Source organism: Lissotriton vulgaris, chromosome 3_1 (genome assembly GCF_964263255.1).
Source record: "Lissotriton vulgaris chromosome 3_1, aLisVul1.2, whole genome shotgun sequence".
Classification (NCBI taxonomy): Eukaryota; Metazoa; Chordata; class Amphibia; order Caudata; family Salamandridae; genus Lissotriton; species Lissotriton vulgaris.
In genome coordinates this window covers 1,066,073,568-1,066,090,667 of record NC_141689.1, presented here as the reverse complement: position 1 = coordinate 1,066,090,667, position 17,100 = coordinate 1,066,073,568, and the positions used below count along the sequence as shown (strand labels likewise).

Genomic DNA, 17,100 nt, shown 5'->3' with positions numbered 1-17,100 from the left:
AAACATCATTACCCGTGACCAAGGTTCGGCTGCACCGAAACGCGTCGGGTGTTGTTTGACACTCTGTGTATGAAACAAATTGCACGCTGAAAGGACCTGGGCTCGAGTAAACTTCTTTGATGGTGAAGTCGTTTTTGATATAATTTGCGAGGGTCGCTTCATCACTCGAGCCCGCCACCGTGTGAGGCTGGGAGACTGGCGGACATTTGCTGATATATATATATATATATATATATATATATATATATTATATATATATATATATATATATATATATATATATATATATATATATATATATATATATATATAGGAATCTGCCTTACACACTGGGTGGATGTATAAGTGTCTGGATGAAGGATTTAGTAGCAAAGTGATTGAGTGTCTAAGTGACGACTTTAAAGTGTCTCACTAAATATATGGGATAGTGATTAAACTTTGTGAATACTTGAATCACTCTAACTCTTGTTGTGTAAACTACTACATAAGTTGGTTACTGGGTATGTGAAAGTCTACATTAGTTATTAATTACTTAAGTGAGTATTTGTATGGGATAGTGAATGAATGTGTGTGGTTGGGTGGGACGTGTGTGACTGTCGAAAGATGTGTAAATAGTTGATTGAGTAGGTATATGAGGTTAAGACTGTATGTGAAAACAATTGATTGGGTGAGTGAATCTCTTTATGGGTGTGGTGATGAGTAAATATATTTCTCAATGATGTATGTCCAACAAACTAAAAATATAAAAAGCAGTGTATGTGACAATTGTTGTATATAAATAAGTATACATAAGACTCAGTGATTGTATGTGTGAGATATGGATAACTGTATAGTTGTAATAGTGGCCCTCCCAACGAAGAGAGCCAGGACCCGGGGAATGGGGTGCCCGGGGCCAGAAGTGGCTCGGGAGGGGGGCCACGTGGCCACCCTTCCCAAATAATTAAATTTTTTTTAAAAGGAGGCAGATCGGCCCCGGGGATGGGGTCCCCGGGGCCTTTAGTGGCCTGAGGAGAGGGGCTTTGCAGCCCCCTCCTTAAAAATATTTTAAAAAATGTTCCATGCCCCGGGGATGGGGGTCAAAGGGCCCTGGAATTAGCCACGTGGCCCCCTTCCCGTTAAGAAAATTAAAAAATAAATATTTGGTGTCAGGCCCTGGGGGTTGGGGTCCCCAGGGCCCAAAGAAAATAAAAAGAAGGGGGGCTACACAGCCCCCCTTCTTAAAAAAATTAAAAAAATTAAAAAACTGGATCGGGGAGGTGGCCACGCCCCCTCCCTGCACCACTCTGCAAACGCACCCCCTGTCACGTTTTCAGAGGGGGAAGTAATTCCCCTTGAATACTGGGGTCCCTGGGGGCCAAGTAGCCCACCAGGAACCTCCAATGCGTGCAAGGGGGCTGCGTTGCAGAGAGGTGTAATGAGGCCACGCCCCTTTTTACACCTCTCTGCAATGCAGCCCCCTGGCACATAGTGGAGGTTCCTGGTGGGATAGTTGGCCCCCAAGGACCCCCAGTATTCAAGGGGACTTAATCCCCCAATTTAGAACACGCCACAGGGAGCGTTTGCACAGTGGTGTAGGTAGGAGGTGGGGCTTGAGATGGCGGATTGCACCACTCTGCAAACAAGCCATGTGGCATGTTCTAAATTTGGAGATTAAGTCCCCTTGAATACTGGAGGTCCCTGGGGGCCAACTAGCCCACCAGGAACCTCCACTATGAGCCAGGGGGCTGTGTTGCAGAGAGGTGTAAAAAGGGGCATGATCTCATTGCACCTCTCTGCAACACAGCTCCCTGGTGCATACTGGAGGCTCCTGGTGGGCTACTTGGCCCCCAGGGACCCCCAGTATTCAAGGGGACTTAAACCCCCAACTTAGAACACGCCAAGGGGTGCGTTTGCACAGTGGTGAAGGGAGGGGGCGGGGCTTGAGGTGATGTGTGTGCAAACACGACCTGTGGCGCATTTTAAGTTGGGGAATACATTCCTCTTCAATCCAGAGGTGCCCTAGGGGCCAACTAGCCCACCAAGTACCTCCAGTAAACACCACGGAGCTGGGTTGCAGAGTGTTGTAAAAAGGGGCGTGGCCTCTGAATACCTCTCTACAACGCAGCTCCCTGGCACATACTGAAGATACCTGGTGGGCTAGTTGGCCCCTAGCGGACCTCTGGATTGAAAAATAATTAATTCCCCAACTTAAAACGCGCCACAGGGCATGTTTGCACACATGTCACCTCAGGCCCCGCCCCTTCCTTCACTATTGAGCAAAATATTCCTCTAAAATCAGCCGAACTACGAATTCTGATTTACTCACCCCGTTATCAGGAGAGACCTCAGTGCTGCATCTTTCAGCCCACTACTGATCCTGAAGAGTTAATTCTAACCATACTTACAGCAACTTGAATTTCCTTCTTTAGGCTAACATTGACTGGTTTCACTTGGAAATTCATCTAAGTGTGAAGTTTTGGAACTTTAAAAAATTCCTCTAAAATCAGCCGAACTACGAATTCCGATTTACTCACCTGTTATAAAGAGATACCTCAGTGCTGCATCTTTCAGCCCAGTACTGATCCTGAAAAGTAATTTTAACCGTACTTACCAGTAACTTGAATTTCCTTCCGTAGGATATCATTGCTTGCTATATAAAATATATGTACATTAAAAAAATATATATATGTTACAATTTCAATATTTTTAAAAACATTTTTTTTCAATTTATATTAAAAATATGTAATGTAATTTTAAAAATAAAATATCTAAAAATAAATACTTTAAAACAATGTAGTAAATCAGTATAAAAAAGATATAACAATACATTTAAAAAGTATCTTTTACAAAACCTTTGAAATTCACTGAAAAAAACCATAAGTTTCAGCCACATTATAGTTAGGAATTAACATTTAAAAAACCTTAGAAATTCACTGAAAAAAACCATAGGTTCAGCCACGTTATAGTTAGGAATTACCATTAAAAAAACCTTAGAAATTCACAGAAAAAACAATAGGATTGACACATGTTATAGTTAGCTGGACATTTCACTCATACAAAACCATTGAAATTCCCCCGTTATAGTTAGTTTAGCTAACTATAACTTGCGCGCCCACAATTCACTGCTGATGACGTCACATATTACATCACATATGACATGGTCAGTGACATCACTGATGACATCACTGATGACATCTCAAATGACATCATCCTTGTGAAAGAGTGACAGACCTCCTCTCACTGTAATATAACCTTTGATACACACATTCAAAAATAGAAACTAACAATTTCAAAAAAATGGAGATACCAATACCATTTACAACAACCTAATCAGTAATTTCAACCTCTACATACACATCCACTCATTCACCAACAGTTCTATATAGTCACTCATACATGTACTCACTCATCATATGTAGTCATACACCTATACATCCTGTTACACACCTATACTCATCCATAGAGTTACTCACTCACACACTCACACATGCAAATAAACTATCAAACATCCATTTACTTGCATATACAGCTATACACACACCACTACACTTACTTCTACAGAAACGTACACATACTTACTCTCTTAAACAATCACTTATAGAAACACATACTTATTTATACAGGAACACTTCCAATCTCTCACTCTCACATATACTCACTTATATACATCAATACTCACATATACTAGTTTAAAACATATGTAGTTACTCATAAATATACTATTGAGACAGTCATTCACTCACTAACACACCCATACACACACTCATCCACCCATACAGTGCTGCACACATGCTTTCTTCAAAACACATACAAACAGTGAATCAGTCATTCATGCATCTGTGCGCTAAGTAATACCCCCCAAACCATACAGACTGATACTCAAAAAAACAACTAATAACCCATATAGACACTCATGTAGCTACTCACCAACCCATGCAGCCACTTATACACAAAGTGAGACACAGATACAGATATTTACATATTTAAACAATACTCGCTAAAACATGTATTCACTAAGATACACTTAATAAGTCAGTTATACAATCAATTTTACAAAAAAACATCCATTTAGACACTTATTTACCCATTTATTCTTCCATCGACCTTTAGATATACATATACAAAAAATGTTTATTTTTCAGAAAGACACACCTTCACTGGATGATGTCATCAGTGATGTCATTTGAGATGTCATCAGTGATGTCATGAGTGATGTCACTGACCATGTCATGAGTGATGTAATATGTGACATCATCAGCACTGCATTGCGGGCGCTCGAGTTATAGTTAGCTGAACTAACTATAACGGGGGAATTTCAATGGTTTTGTATGAGTGAAATGTCCAGCTAACTATAAAATGTGTGAAACTAATGTTTTTTTCAGTAAATTTCTAAGGTTTTTTAAATACTAATTCTTAACTATAATGTGTCTGAAACCTATGTTTTTTTTCACTAAATAAATATATATGTGGAGAGAGAGAGAGAGAGAGATAAAGAGATATATATATATATATATATCTATATATCTATATTCGTCATGAGGAAGGTATAAACTCTATTCAATATTATTTGGCGCAGCGAGCTCCTCATTACAAGGAACACAGTAGCACGTTGATTGAGATAGTGAAGTTCTATTTGCATAATAATATCTTCATGTTCAATAATCTTCTTTTTCAGCAGACAAGAGGTGTCGGCATGGGGGCCAGCTTCTCCATCAGCTATGCATGTCTTTACATGGGCTGGTGGGAGGAGCTGGTCCTAAGAGTGGAACATAGACATTATGTAGATACTAAGATCAAAATGTGGCTCCGTTCCATTGATGCTCTTATGGTTATTTGGGATGGTACACAAGTACAGGCAGATTAATTTGTTCACACCATTAACCAGAACAATATCAACCTACAGTTTACAACCACTATTGATAAAGTCACAGTCAACTTTCTTGATACCCAGAGCCAAAAAATGGAGACACGCCTTTATTGTAAGAAAAAGCGGGTAATTCCACCTTGCATTGCAAAAGCTCACATCCTAGGCACCTGATCAACAGCATACCCTACTAATGTTGCTGCTCAGGCGCATATGCAGTAATGAAACTGACTTAAGACTCGCACAAGAAAACAGCAAATCTAGATTCTTGCAAAGAGATTATTCCCTAAATACCGCCAACAAAGCAATTGCAAAAACCATGTTGATGGACAGAGATATTTTGCTGAGAGACAAACAACAAGATAATGCAGCCACAGACACAATGAGATCAGGGACGGATGATGATTCCTATGAATTCAGAATCATCATGGGGTACAGCAGGCAACAAAAGACTCTACAAAAGATTATTCAAACCAATTGGCCGTTGGTCCGTAATGACCCCGTGATTGGACCCCTGCTACTGCAGAGGGTGTCTATCCCATACAGTAAAGCCCCCTCTATGAGAGACAGTCTTGTTAAAACAAACCCCGAAATCATTGAAAACACGAGTTGGCTTCGGAAACACAGGGGTTTTTTTTTAAATGCAAAGCATGCATACTTGGCATCAATAAAGACATGTACACTACTACCTTTAGTAACAAAAAATCACAAGATCCAAAAGTTACTTACATGCAAAACTGAGTTTGCTGTATATGTGCTGATGTGCCCATGTGCCCTTCAATTAGTAGGCAGTACTAAACTGCAAGTGCATAAAAGGATATTACAGCATTTACGTGCAATCACAAACTAAGGATAAGATAACACCTATCCTGTGGCAATACACTTTAAAGAGTTCCATAAATCCAACAACAGGGAACTCAGTTACTTTGTGATTGACGCTATCCCGCCCAGTAGAAGAGGTGGAGACAGGGAACACAAACTCAGATAAGCTCGAGACTAGATACATTTTACAACTTGATGCTAAACACCCGGGAGGTCTCAACGTAACTGAAGATTTATATACATGTCTATAATGCAATTTTAATGGGTTTAAAAAAACTGCTTTTACATTGTATTTATTATCAATATTTATTGATTTTACAGTTTTACTATATATTTATTGACTGTATAATTACAGTTATTTCATTGGTACAGTCAAGATGCTGCTATATATTTATATTGTCATTTATATATGTACTATATGTGTATTATGCTGCCATGTATGTATGTATCTATCTATTAATTTATACAGTTATTTATTCATACATTTATGTAGGCATTGAAATTTGCACATTTGATGCTTTTGGAATACGCATCTTTGCACACCTTTTACAGTGTTGCACAATCCATTTTAGAAATACCTATTACGGATTGCACTAGGAACCACCTGTGTTTTGAGGGGTCTAACAACTTTTAACCTTAGCTCTACATTGACACAGCATTATCCTAAGGTCCTCATAGCAGTTCTGCCACGTTCAAGAATTCCGCATGACAATTTTAGACATGAGATCCTAACCACCAACACCTAATGATATGATATAGTTCCATGCCCTTCATTATGAATTTATACAATATACTCAAAGGCACTCATGGCACCTTTCTCACAGAAACATTATTCAGGTTTTAAATCCCTTACACCACTCTCTTTCTTACATTTGTTAATTTAGACACCATACACTTTAGCACTTTCTTGACACCAGGGGATAGTATGTTAGATAGGTACAGAGGATTTATCCTCCTTATGTTATAATATGTCGATTTTCCTTGTCTGCATTTAATTCCGATCATGTTAACAGATGCAACACATTCAGACAATCCGCAGACATATATAATCAGATGTAATTCCCTGCTCAGTCGGACACATAGAGATTTCTACAAAAAAAATATTGTACATGTATTTTTAGATATTCCATGAATTTAATGAAGATATTACCTTGCATTTATTTAATATTCTATGACGTCTCACACAGACAGCTAAAGAAATGTATTAGCCACTATTGTCTTTTACGCCACATGTGCCGAATCTAGTAAGTTTGAATATTTCTTTCATGCCTCTGATTCCCTAATGCCACGTGATATTCACCAATTTATCACTGTCACTTTAAAAATGCAAGAAAATTCACAGCACTTTGTCATTTGAACAAGGCTCGTGGGAGCCGAAACGTGTAATGGCGCCTAAAGAAGAATAAAACATTTGCACTTACCTTGTGTCTGTGTCCGTTTCTAAAGGAACCTGATTGAATCCGAGGATAAACAAAAGAAAGTAATATATATATATATTCAAATAGAATCGCGAGTCAAGTGAGGTCGCAAACCTTTGTAAATATCCAAAATACCTTTGACGATCAACAAAACGTACTTGAGCCCAGTTCCATGAAGTGTGGTTTATGCAAAACATATGGCAAACAAACACCCAATGCGTTTTGTTGCAGCTGCACCATGGTCAAAGGTCAAGGACTGCTTGTGAAATGATAAATATATAGTGCACTTACACAAAATAGAAGTAGGACTATATATCACAATGCATGGTCAAAGGCAAGCAAAACGGCATCCATTTTAAAGTAGTCACTTTCATGTACAGGATTGCTAAAGCGCTCACAAGTTACTTCACAATTAAAATACTTCAACAAATATTTTGTGTTTAAATGATAATATAATCAACTCAATGACAGAAATACTGAATTTACACAGAATATCCAATGAATTACAATTTCATCCCAGTGGACCCTGACACAAAGGGTATAGTCCTGTACAGTTATTAGAATCTTTTTCATTTATTTTTGTTAGTGAATTTCTAGTTTTTTTAAAAAAATATGAGTCACTATCAATACTTAAATGACAGGCCTATTAGTTTACTCAAGGGATCAGTGGTGCAATGTCTCTCAGTAAACATTTAAATAAAGTATTTATAGTCATAAGAACACTAAGCAAGTGTAGGAGACATTTTTTTACACTTGGCAAGCCACTTAACCCAGCCATAACACCAACCACAAGGGATTTCTCCATTGCCAAAACAAAAGGCAAAAGCTCCAGCTCTGGAAATGCTTAAAAATATTATCTAATTTTCCTTGGGTAATATTCTATATACCCCAGGAAACATGTTTTTTTTAAAACTATTTCTGGGGGGCTGGTGTACTCCCTCTAGCCCCCACACAACAATGTGTTGCTGGTGTCCCTGCCCAGATTGGGGAATAACCATGCGTTAAAATGTTTTTAAATTAGACCATGAAGGGCATTATGGGGTGCTTCTTCCCGGAGCAGTGAATAATAAATGAGCGGCTCTGGTTGCTCATTTATTATTCTATCACTTTTTTTGCGCTTTTTCTATTTTTTGTGGGTGTCTCAGTCCCACCTGGGATACCCACAGCTCTTTTGTGTTGGAAGTTTTTGGGGGGCCAGGACCCATTGTAGGTGCTGCCGGGAGCCAGACACTTTTTTTTGGGTGGCTGTCCATGTGCCCACCCAGGACATTCACATCTCCTTAATCCTTAAGAGGATGCAGGGGAAGCCTCAGAGGAGGCTCCCTGGCCAGCACCCAACATGGGTGTGGGTGGGATATGGCCACCTTTTTGTTTTTGTGGGGCTTTGGTGCCCACCCAGGGGCTCAACATCTCTAGGATCTGTTGGTGCTGTGGGTGGGGGAGACTCAAGGCCCTTGAACCCCAGCCAGCTCCCTGGTCTGCATACATCCTGGGTGCTGGCTGGACCTTGCAACGATTATGCTCCCTCCCTGTGGAAGGAGATTTTCACTCTGCTTCCACATTAGAAGCAAACACTATTTCCTGCCCATGTGACATGCGGCATTACATAGCCAGATTTCGATTAATGTCTGCAAGAAATGTAGCTCTGTAGCCACTTTTTTAGTGAAATTGTGCCTACAAAAACCTCTGTTTGCTATCTTTTCAGTTCAAGATTTTTTGGGGAGGTTAAGTCACAACACCTCTGACAAGGGTAAGGGTTGCCTAGTACACCACAGTGTTATTCTTAAAGCACATTTAGAACCTTTAGTTTGTTCGCATATTTAAGTCAATTGTGTGTAAAATACATTTGGCTCTGTTGTTTTAAAAGTTTCTCACATATGGAATCATGCTCATTCTCTTTGCATACCCATTCGCTCTTATTTGAGTGTGGTATTTGCCCCTTACCAGTTTTATAGTGCACTCTCTGTCACTAGGCAGATTTCCTATAGTGTTTACAATATTGATGCTAACATGGTAACAGAGGAGAATCGGCTGCTCTGACTTTTCATTGGCTCCAAGGCACATGGTCATAGGCTTCCACATGGCCCAGCAGATGCAGAGCAGATCTCTACCTTCTAATATGGGGGATGCCTCACAGCTGCGTGGGTTTTACCAGGTGCATTAGCTGATGTCTAAGACTGATAGGTTAGTTGCAGAGACACCATGGACTGCTGGGTCAGAGATGACCAGCAGCAGTGAAGGCAGGATGCACATCGACTGTAAGGGGTTCTTTGTGCTCTGTACCAACTCTTCTCATTAACTGACTGTCTGAAGATCAGCCACTGACAGAAGGAGGCAGAGACCTGGATGCTCAGCTCAGTTGACATCATTGTTGAGGGTTAACTGATTTCTACCCCTGAGCCCTGGCACAAATGTTGCTTTTTGCAGTGCATGGCTGCCTGCCCTCACCAGTGCTGCTGAGACATACACTGGGCACAAGAGACTGAATGCAAACATTGCTTGTTCAGTTTGTGTCTTTAAACTGCTGTGTCGCATTCCTTATGCTATACTGGCAGCAGACACACCTGTCAATCTCCTGTCCATTCCTCCTTCATGTCTGGTGGAGCACCATCATACATGTCCCAATCGAGGAGTCTGTCCTTCTAATATCTGCATCCAGCTTATAGGATCAAGATGATACAGTTTGCCATTTCATGCACTGCTTTACAGTTTACAAGTCTAGCAGCTACTAAGCTCACGTCCTTTAAAACATGAATATTAGAAAGCAAAAATACGAATACCTTTGACAGCGAGGACAGTGGGCCAGATATGCCTCAGCAACTGCCATTTATCAATATATAATTGATAAAACACTAATTATTTTGGAAGCAATTGGTATATCAGTACATAGGGGATATAAGACAAAATAAGGTTCTGAAATACTAAGGGGTCTGTTACAATGTCGGGCGTATCGCCACCGCCCACATGGCGGTGGTGATCCGCTTGACATTTTCTCCCGCCCGCCTCCCATTTACCCCGCCACATTATGATGGCAGGGGTACCACAGCGGACGGGAAGACCGTTTACCACTTTTATACCCAGTCGACGAGTCGACTGGGTGGAAAATGGTTGAATATGGTGACAGTGTCTGCTAGACACCGCCATCCATAACTGCATTGCGCTTCGTGACCTCACAGCATTCTGAAATACAAAGGTGTACAACTAGACACGCTTTAAACAATATTTATTCACTTTGTAATATACTTCCTGAGTGGTAAAAATTATCGCAAGCCATACATAGTACCATATGCTCCCATCTGTTTATACTTGTCTGCCTCCTTTATGATTATTGATCTTGAAAGTTGAATTGATGAAATGGAACTTGTAAACGGTTCTTTCATGCTCTTTTCCACAGGGAACTAGACCATCCAAACCTATGTAAATTCATTGGTGGATGCACTGAAGTGCCCAATGTTTGCATTGTAACCGAATATTGTCCAAAGGGAAGCTTGAATGATGTCCTGCTTAATGAAGATATCCCCTTGAATTGGGGTTTCAGGTAACCAATGGTCAAAAATACTGAAGTGTCATTTTTCATTGTTTTTCCAGGAAAAACACAATGTATTACACCATCCTTTTCCCTTTAGACTACGCCCCGCTGGATTGCATTGTAACTCACGCCATAACAAAGGACAGCGTTAGTGAAGGTGATTCATCACTGTGCGCCGTAGTTATATGTTTGATGGCTGGTTTAGTGTAAGCTGCCTGGGATGCTCTTTTCTTGTTTCCTTTATGCATCTATCTTCATTCTTATACTATACACTTCATCAACCACTGACCCTAACAAATGTTTATGACACAATACTGTGTATTTCTGAATAGGATTTTTCTTCACTCCTCTATTTAAATAGCAAGGAGAACTGATATATCAAGACTGCAAAAATAACTAACTATATGTACTTATCTAAGGAACCAACCAGTTTATTTCGTTTATATAATGCTCAATACTGGCGCTCAGCCTATTTCTAAGCACATTTATGTTCGGTGAATAAAGAAAGTAAGTCTGCGGGAATACAGGATTTGTGCAGGATCACAGTATTAGTAGAGGTGGAAGTCAGGAATAGAAAACAGTTGTTTGTTTCAAACTGAAAAACTTAACTAGTAGATCACATACCCACCCTACATTTTTTCAGATTTTCAACCTATTTCTTATTCTTTAAACATATCTGAGAATAATTTTCTTATTTATTGGGAATGTTGATGTACCTCCATATTCTATTTAGTTGAGAATTTCTAAGCTAATCGAAACCTCAGTCTTTAAAGGCCACCTTGAAGGTTTAATACAAACACCTTGTTCGGAACAAGGAGAGAACAACTTGATAAAGGTAAATTGTCTGTCTCTCGTTTTGTTTACTGTGCCAAGTGGCAAAATACCTATTTGACCAAATCTGTTTTGCCAAAGTACTAAAATAAGACCTCTTGCACATGCTGGTGGTTCTTTGGAAATTCGTAAAGGATACTAAGTCAGATACAAAAAAATGCATTAGCAGTTGAGATACTGTCTTCACAATTCCGAGTGTAATCTACATTTCTTAGTGTTTAGGGTTATCAGTAAAATTACAATAAAGGCCATTATTTTAGTGAATTGTGAAAGCAACAATTGGAAAGGCTGTAAGTTTGTGTTAGAAATTGATTAATTTCAAAGATTGAACAAATATGATCATATACATCACCACATGGAATTGAATGAGATGACAGCAGTAAAAATAAATTGAAGCAAAGCGCAAATGGTGCAGGGGTTGTTATCCAAGTGGTCTGTGCTATATACAGTATGTCACAAACTAGAAAGGAACAGGCTAAAAAAGCAGAGGTGTAGCTGTTGTAATGTACATATCCATTTAGCGACACAGTGTGCTCTTATGACATGTTGTGGCATATTTACAAGCCCCTATCGCCACAGGAGCATCACTTTTTCTGACGTTCCTGTGACGATTGGGGCTTTGCCTTATTCACAAGGGAGCATTAAGTGGCTTGTGAATAAGGCCCCCTTTCATGCTACACTTAGCGTGAAAGGAGTGGACAATCGATGTTGTGGTAGGTATTCTGCCGCAACACCCATTGATTTTGATGCTGCCCCATTTTTACTAGGGAGGCGTAAATATGGAGCTGCGCCAAAATTAAGACCTGTGAAAACCTACTCTTAACCCAGTGAAATGAGAAGAAATGCTGTATTTCTCCTCGTGTTTGCTGTTTCCTTGTGTGCTGCATTGTGCAGCACACATAGAAATAGCAAAATGCCATTAATTGTTTATGTGCAGGAAAAACAAAATTGATATGCAAAATCTGCAGCACACGTAGAAGTTGCAAAATGCCATTACTGATAGTTTATGTGCAGGAAGAGACTCCTTCCTGCACATAAACAAACTTTCCCTGCAAGCAGGCACCCTTGCACAATGATGCAAGAGTGCCTGCATTTGCGCTAGGCAGCTACATTTAGTACCAGCGCTAAAGGAAAGGTAGGGGTGCACCGTATTCTTGTGAATACAGTGCATCCCTGTGTTTTGGAAACTGTCAGAGCACGGCATTAATCTTCCTGGCTTAACGCTGCGCTCCGACAGCTTCTTGGTAAATATGCCTCGTCAATTTTCTGACCCTCTAATCTTAATGGAATAGGGTCTTCCTCAGAACATGCAAATATTCAAGAATGGTGGGGCTATTCTGGGGCAGAAAAAAAACATGACGAATTATGATAATGAGAAATTCATTTTAGAAAAGTATATGCAGTGTAAAAATAGAGTGAAGGAGGAGGCTGACAATGTTCACGAGAACCCCATAAGAAACAACACACTAATTTACCCAGCATGTAGTAGCCAAGGCTATCAATGATAGTAGAGAACTCACAAGAGTACATGTAACACTAGAAAATGGATGGTCACAATGGTGTAGAACCAAAAGCAGAGAGCGCAAGTCGTAGGTGTGACAATAGTATTACAGTTAGGCTACAAATTTTGAGATTCTGAAACATGGGAAAGTGACTGGAAGAAATTAAATCAATCAAGGATGTTCACTCTATAAATAAGGAAGGCAAAAAGATTTACTTTGCTAGGATGGGCAGATGTCCCAAACCAGAGTAGCGCTTTTCAGAAGACAAAAGATTAAGACTGGAGATATGCAGATGATAAAAACAGATGGCGCCGTTAAGTTCCAGTGCACAAAGGCAGGATCCCTTGGCCAAAACAAACTAATTTGCATTGATCAGTGAAATAAGCAGTAAATTATGGGATCGAAAAAACTAAAGGTCCAAAATTCCTAAACATAAATTAAATACTACAGGAGGAAGGGCTCTTGCGATAAATGTGATTAGGACTCCCGTTTATTTAGAATATAACTGATGGAAGATGCTAACGAAAAGAATGAAAAGTATGCCAACAAACAAACCATTAATGTATATTGCAATAACACACTGAGCCTGGAGGGGAGCATTGATACACAACGGAGATAGCTAATCAGTATACAATGCTGTCCCATTGTATGGGTAATGATTGCCTTGTTGTATCTCCATATGAGGACATACACGGATCTGAAATGTGTGAAGCATTTATTGACTACATGTTACTCCTTCCTTCAAGAAAGTTTCCAGGTGGTCTTAATTACGATTCCAAATTGCCTGTTTAATTGTAGCTGATCATTAGGCAATGATGTGTGGTTGTAATCCAAATTAGCATCGGCTCAAATATTGTACCTTGTCTTTGCACTATTTTTCACTGGTTTTTAGTGCATGCTTCTGTAATATAGCGTGGTATTAGTCTTGGTGCAAACTCTAGCAGGAAGTGGTGCAAACATTTACAGTGCAATGTAGTTAATTATGAAATATCATACATGGGTTACATTTGTAACTAGAGTTAGTCTCTTTCATGGCTGTGATAGACAGGTAGTGTGCGATACTTGACCAAACACCAAACAAAAGCACAGAATCAATGAAATTGGATTTGTGGTAATCCAATTCATAGACTAAAGTCAAATATTTTTTTTGACTATTAAGGGTAGTTGAAGGCAAGAATATTGGAGAATTCAATTGTGGCATAATGGTATTGAGACAGAATATCAAGTCGTAAATGTTGACTTACACAAATATTGAGATGGAAATATCATGACACAGAAATATCGACAGCAAAAATATTGTGGTCAAGAATATTGGATTTAAGGTAAGAAATATAGTTGTCAAAAATATTGAAGTCATTAACACCTTGGGTGCTATGGCTTTTCCCCTCCTGTGCTGGAAAAGCTTGAAATGCATTATTTCATGACAAGGTCAGCTCGTCATAAGCACAGCTCCAATGTGCCTCATGACGAGCTGACCTTGTCATGAGAATGGAAGGGGTTAATATTGTTTGCAAAAATATCGTTGTTTAAAATATCGATTTTTTTTATTAGTGTTATGTACTTTAGTTTATATTCTAAATGTATGTGATTTATATTTTTTGTATTAGTATTGCTCATGTTTTTCAATATATTTGTTACATTTTTAGTAGTTATCAATTTTATTTTAAGTATATTTTGCCTTTTTTAGTTCTGTAGCAGGTTGTGGGTTTATAGGGGAATAGGGTGGGAAGTAATTTAATTATAATAAATTAATGATTATTTTTTATTTATTAATGTGTATTTAATTGAGATTTTATAGTGTTAATTGTGGGAAGTAATTTATATGTAATTAATTATTAATTGGCTGTTAATTAAAATTTATTTTATTATTTGGTAAATAATTATGGTAAGTGTGTAATTTGCTTTAGGTGCTGGTTGTAGGGTTTATAGGGGTAAAGAGTGGGAAGTCATTTTTCATTAATTAATAATTAGTTGTTCATTTATATTAATTATTTGATTGAAAATTAGTTATGAAATTTGTGTAATTAATTTTAGTTGTGGGGCTTAAAGGGGTAAAGGGTGGGAAGCAATTTATGTTTAATTAATTAATAATTTGTTGTTAATTTATAATAATCAATTTACTGGAAATTAAATATGCAAATTGTGTAATTAATTTTATGTGTGGGTTGTGGGGTTTATAGGGGTAAAGGGCAGCCGCGGTCGGTAGTAGGAGTACTTGCCGGGTGGTGACATGGGGTGGGGAAGGTGCAGGGTGGAGGGTAGTAAACTATGGATTACGGAGGTTTACAGGTAAGTAAACATATAAATAAATAAAACAAATTTCTTTGCCCTCACTGAATCGCATTTGGGGATGCAGTGCACGCAACAAAATCCGTTTTATTTATTTATATGTTTACTTACCTGTAAACCTCCGTAATCCATAGTTTACTACCCCCCACCCTGCCCTCCCCACATCACCGCCCGGCAGGTACTCGTAATGCCGACCGCGGCATGTAAAGGGTGGATAGTAATTTATATTTGATTAATTAATAATTAGTTGATCATTAATATTAATTAATTAATTAATTGAAGTTTAATTATGATATTTGTTTATATTTGTATCTGTGTGGGTTTTACTTTTATAAGGGTACAGTGTTGGAGTAAATAAATGTGACTTACTTTATAATTAGTTGTTAAATATCATTAGTTTTTAATTGAAAATCATTTTTAATTGTATAATTCATTTTGTACAGTTTAATTTTAGCTGTGGAATGTGGGGATTATAGGGGTAAAGTGTGGGAAGTTAATACATTTTTATGAGTTTTCATTTGTTTTTGATTTATAATATTTCTTTAATTGGTAATTAATTAAGTTAATTAATGAAGTACATTAAAATAAATGATGTAGGTTGTGAATTGTGTGGTGTTATAGGGTAGGAAATAAAAAAGTAAATTTATGTAACAATTCATGTTTTTGTTTCTAAATAAGTGCTAATTATTAATATTTATTTGTTTCTAAATAATTTTTATTTAGCTAAATATAATATTAGTAGGTATTTGTTCTATGTATTTAACATTATATTATGTGTTTAAAAAAATAATATTAAGTATATTTGTATTTGTTTTTACATATTAATATATTTTTGTTAATTCATTTTGCTTTGGTAAATATTTTGATGTTGATATTTTGTTTGCTTTTTGAACTGACTGGAGTGAGAATATTAATTGCTACCCCTCCGCAATCCAACACTTTCTCTACTGTTGCACTCATTGGAGTGGGAATAGTAACGTTTACCCCTCCTCTATCCAACATTGTCCCTACTGTTAACAATTATTGGAGTGGGAATAGTAATTTTTACCCCGCCGCTATCCAATACTTTCCCTACTGTTGTACTTACTAGAGTGGCAATAGTAATGTTTACCCCTCCGCTATCCAACACTTTCACTCCTGTTGCACTCACTGGAGTGGGATTAGTCATTTTTACCCCTCCGCCATCCAACCCTTTCCCTACTGTTGCGCTCACTGGAGTGGGAATAGTAATTTTTACCCCTTCATTATCCAACACTTTCCCTATTGTTGCACTCACTGGACTGGAAATAGTATTTTATACACCTACGCTATCCAACACTTTCCCTACTGTTGCACCGACTGGAGTGGGAAATTTAAGTTTGAAGATTTTTAAATAGTTTAGTTCTTTGATTTCTGCAGGGCTCAGTCCCTTCAACAGTGAAAACAGTTGTCTGAGCTCCAGTTGCTCCAGACTGATGTTCAAATCACTACAAGCAGATGTTGATTATTGCCAGATACTAGTTTACACTTCTGGATGACCCAAGAATACCATCCTCTTCAGAACGATCCATGCTAGTGTGAAGTCTTTGACCCTTCTATAGATGAGGTGCCTCTACAGTACAAAGTAAGCAAGGACACAAGAAAACAACAATTTGTTATGCAAACTGTACTGATCAGACCTTGCAAATCAATGTAGTTGGCAACCTAAGAGCTGATTTTGTGTTTCCAAGTATTTTTTATCAAGCATGTCCTCTGTTGCTTCTTCACAGGCCAGTAAAAGCCGCTTAAGTGGTAAGATCACACATGTGACAATATCAAAACAGTGGCCAGAAATATCAACCCTAGCACTCACCTTTAATTAATTGAAATAAAATAAAATAGTTCAGT

At 38.3% G+C, this 17,100-nt stretch overlaps 1 protein-coding gene across 1 annotated transcript in view; it reads left to right on the top strand.

Moving 5' to 3' along the window:
• The window catches only part of LOC147727408 (atrial natriuretic peptide receptor 2-like), a 592,594-nt gene that overhangs the window by 277,891 nt on the left and 297,603 nt on the right, over positions 1–17,100 (top strand). The window contains exon 9 of the mRNA XM_086963625.1: positions 10,478–10,621. Coding sequence (XP_086819751.1) covers positions 10,478–10,621 — 144 coding nt within the window. The remainder of the gene's footprint in view (positions 1–10,477; positions 10,622–17,100) is intronic.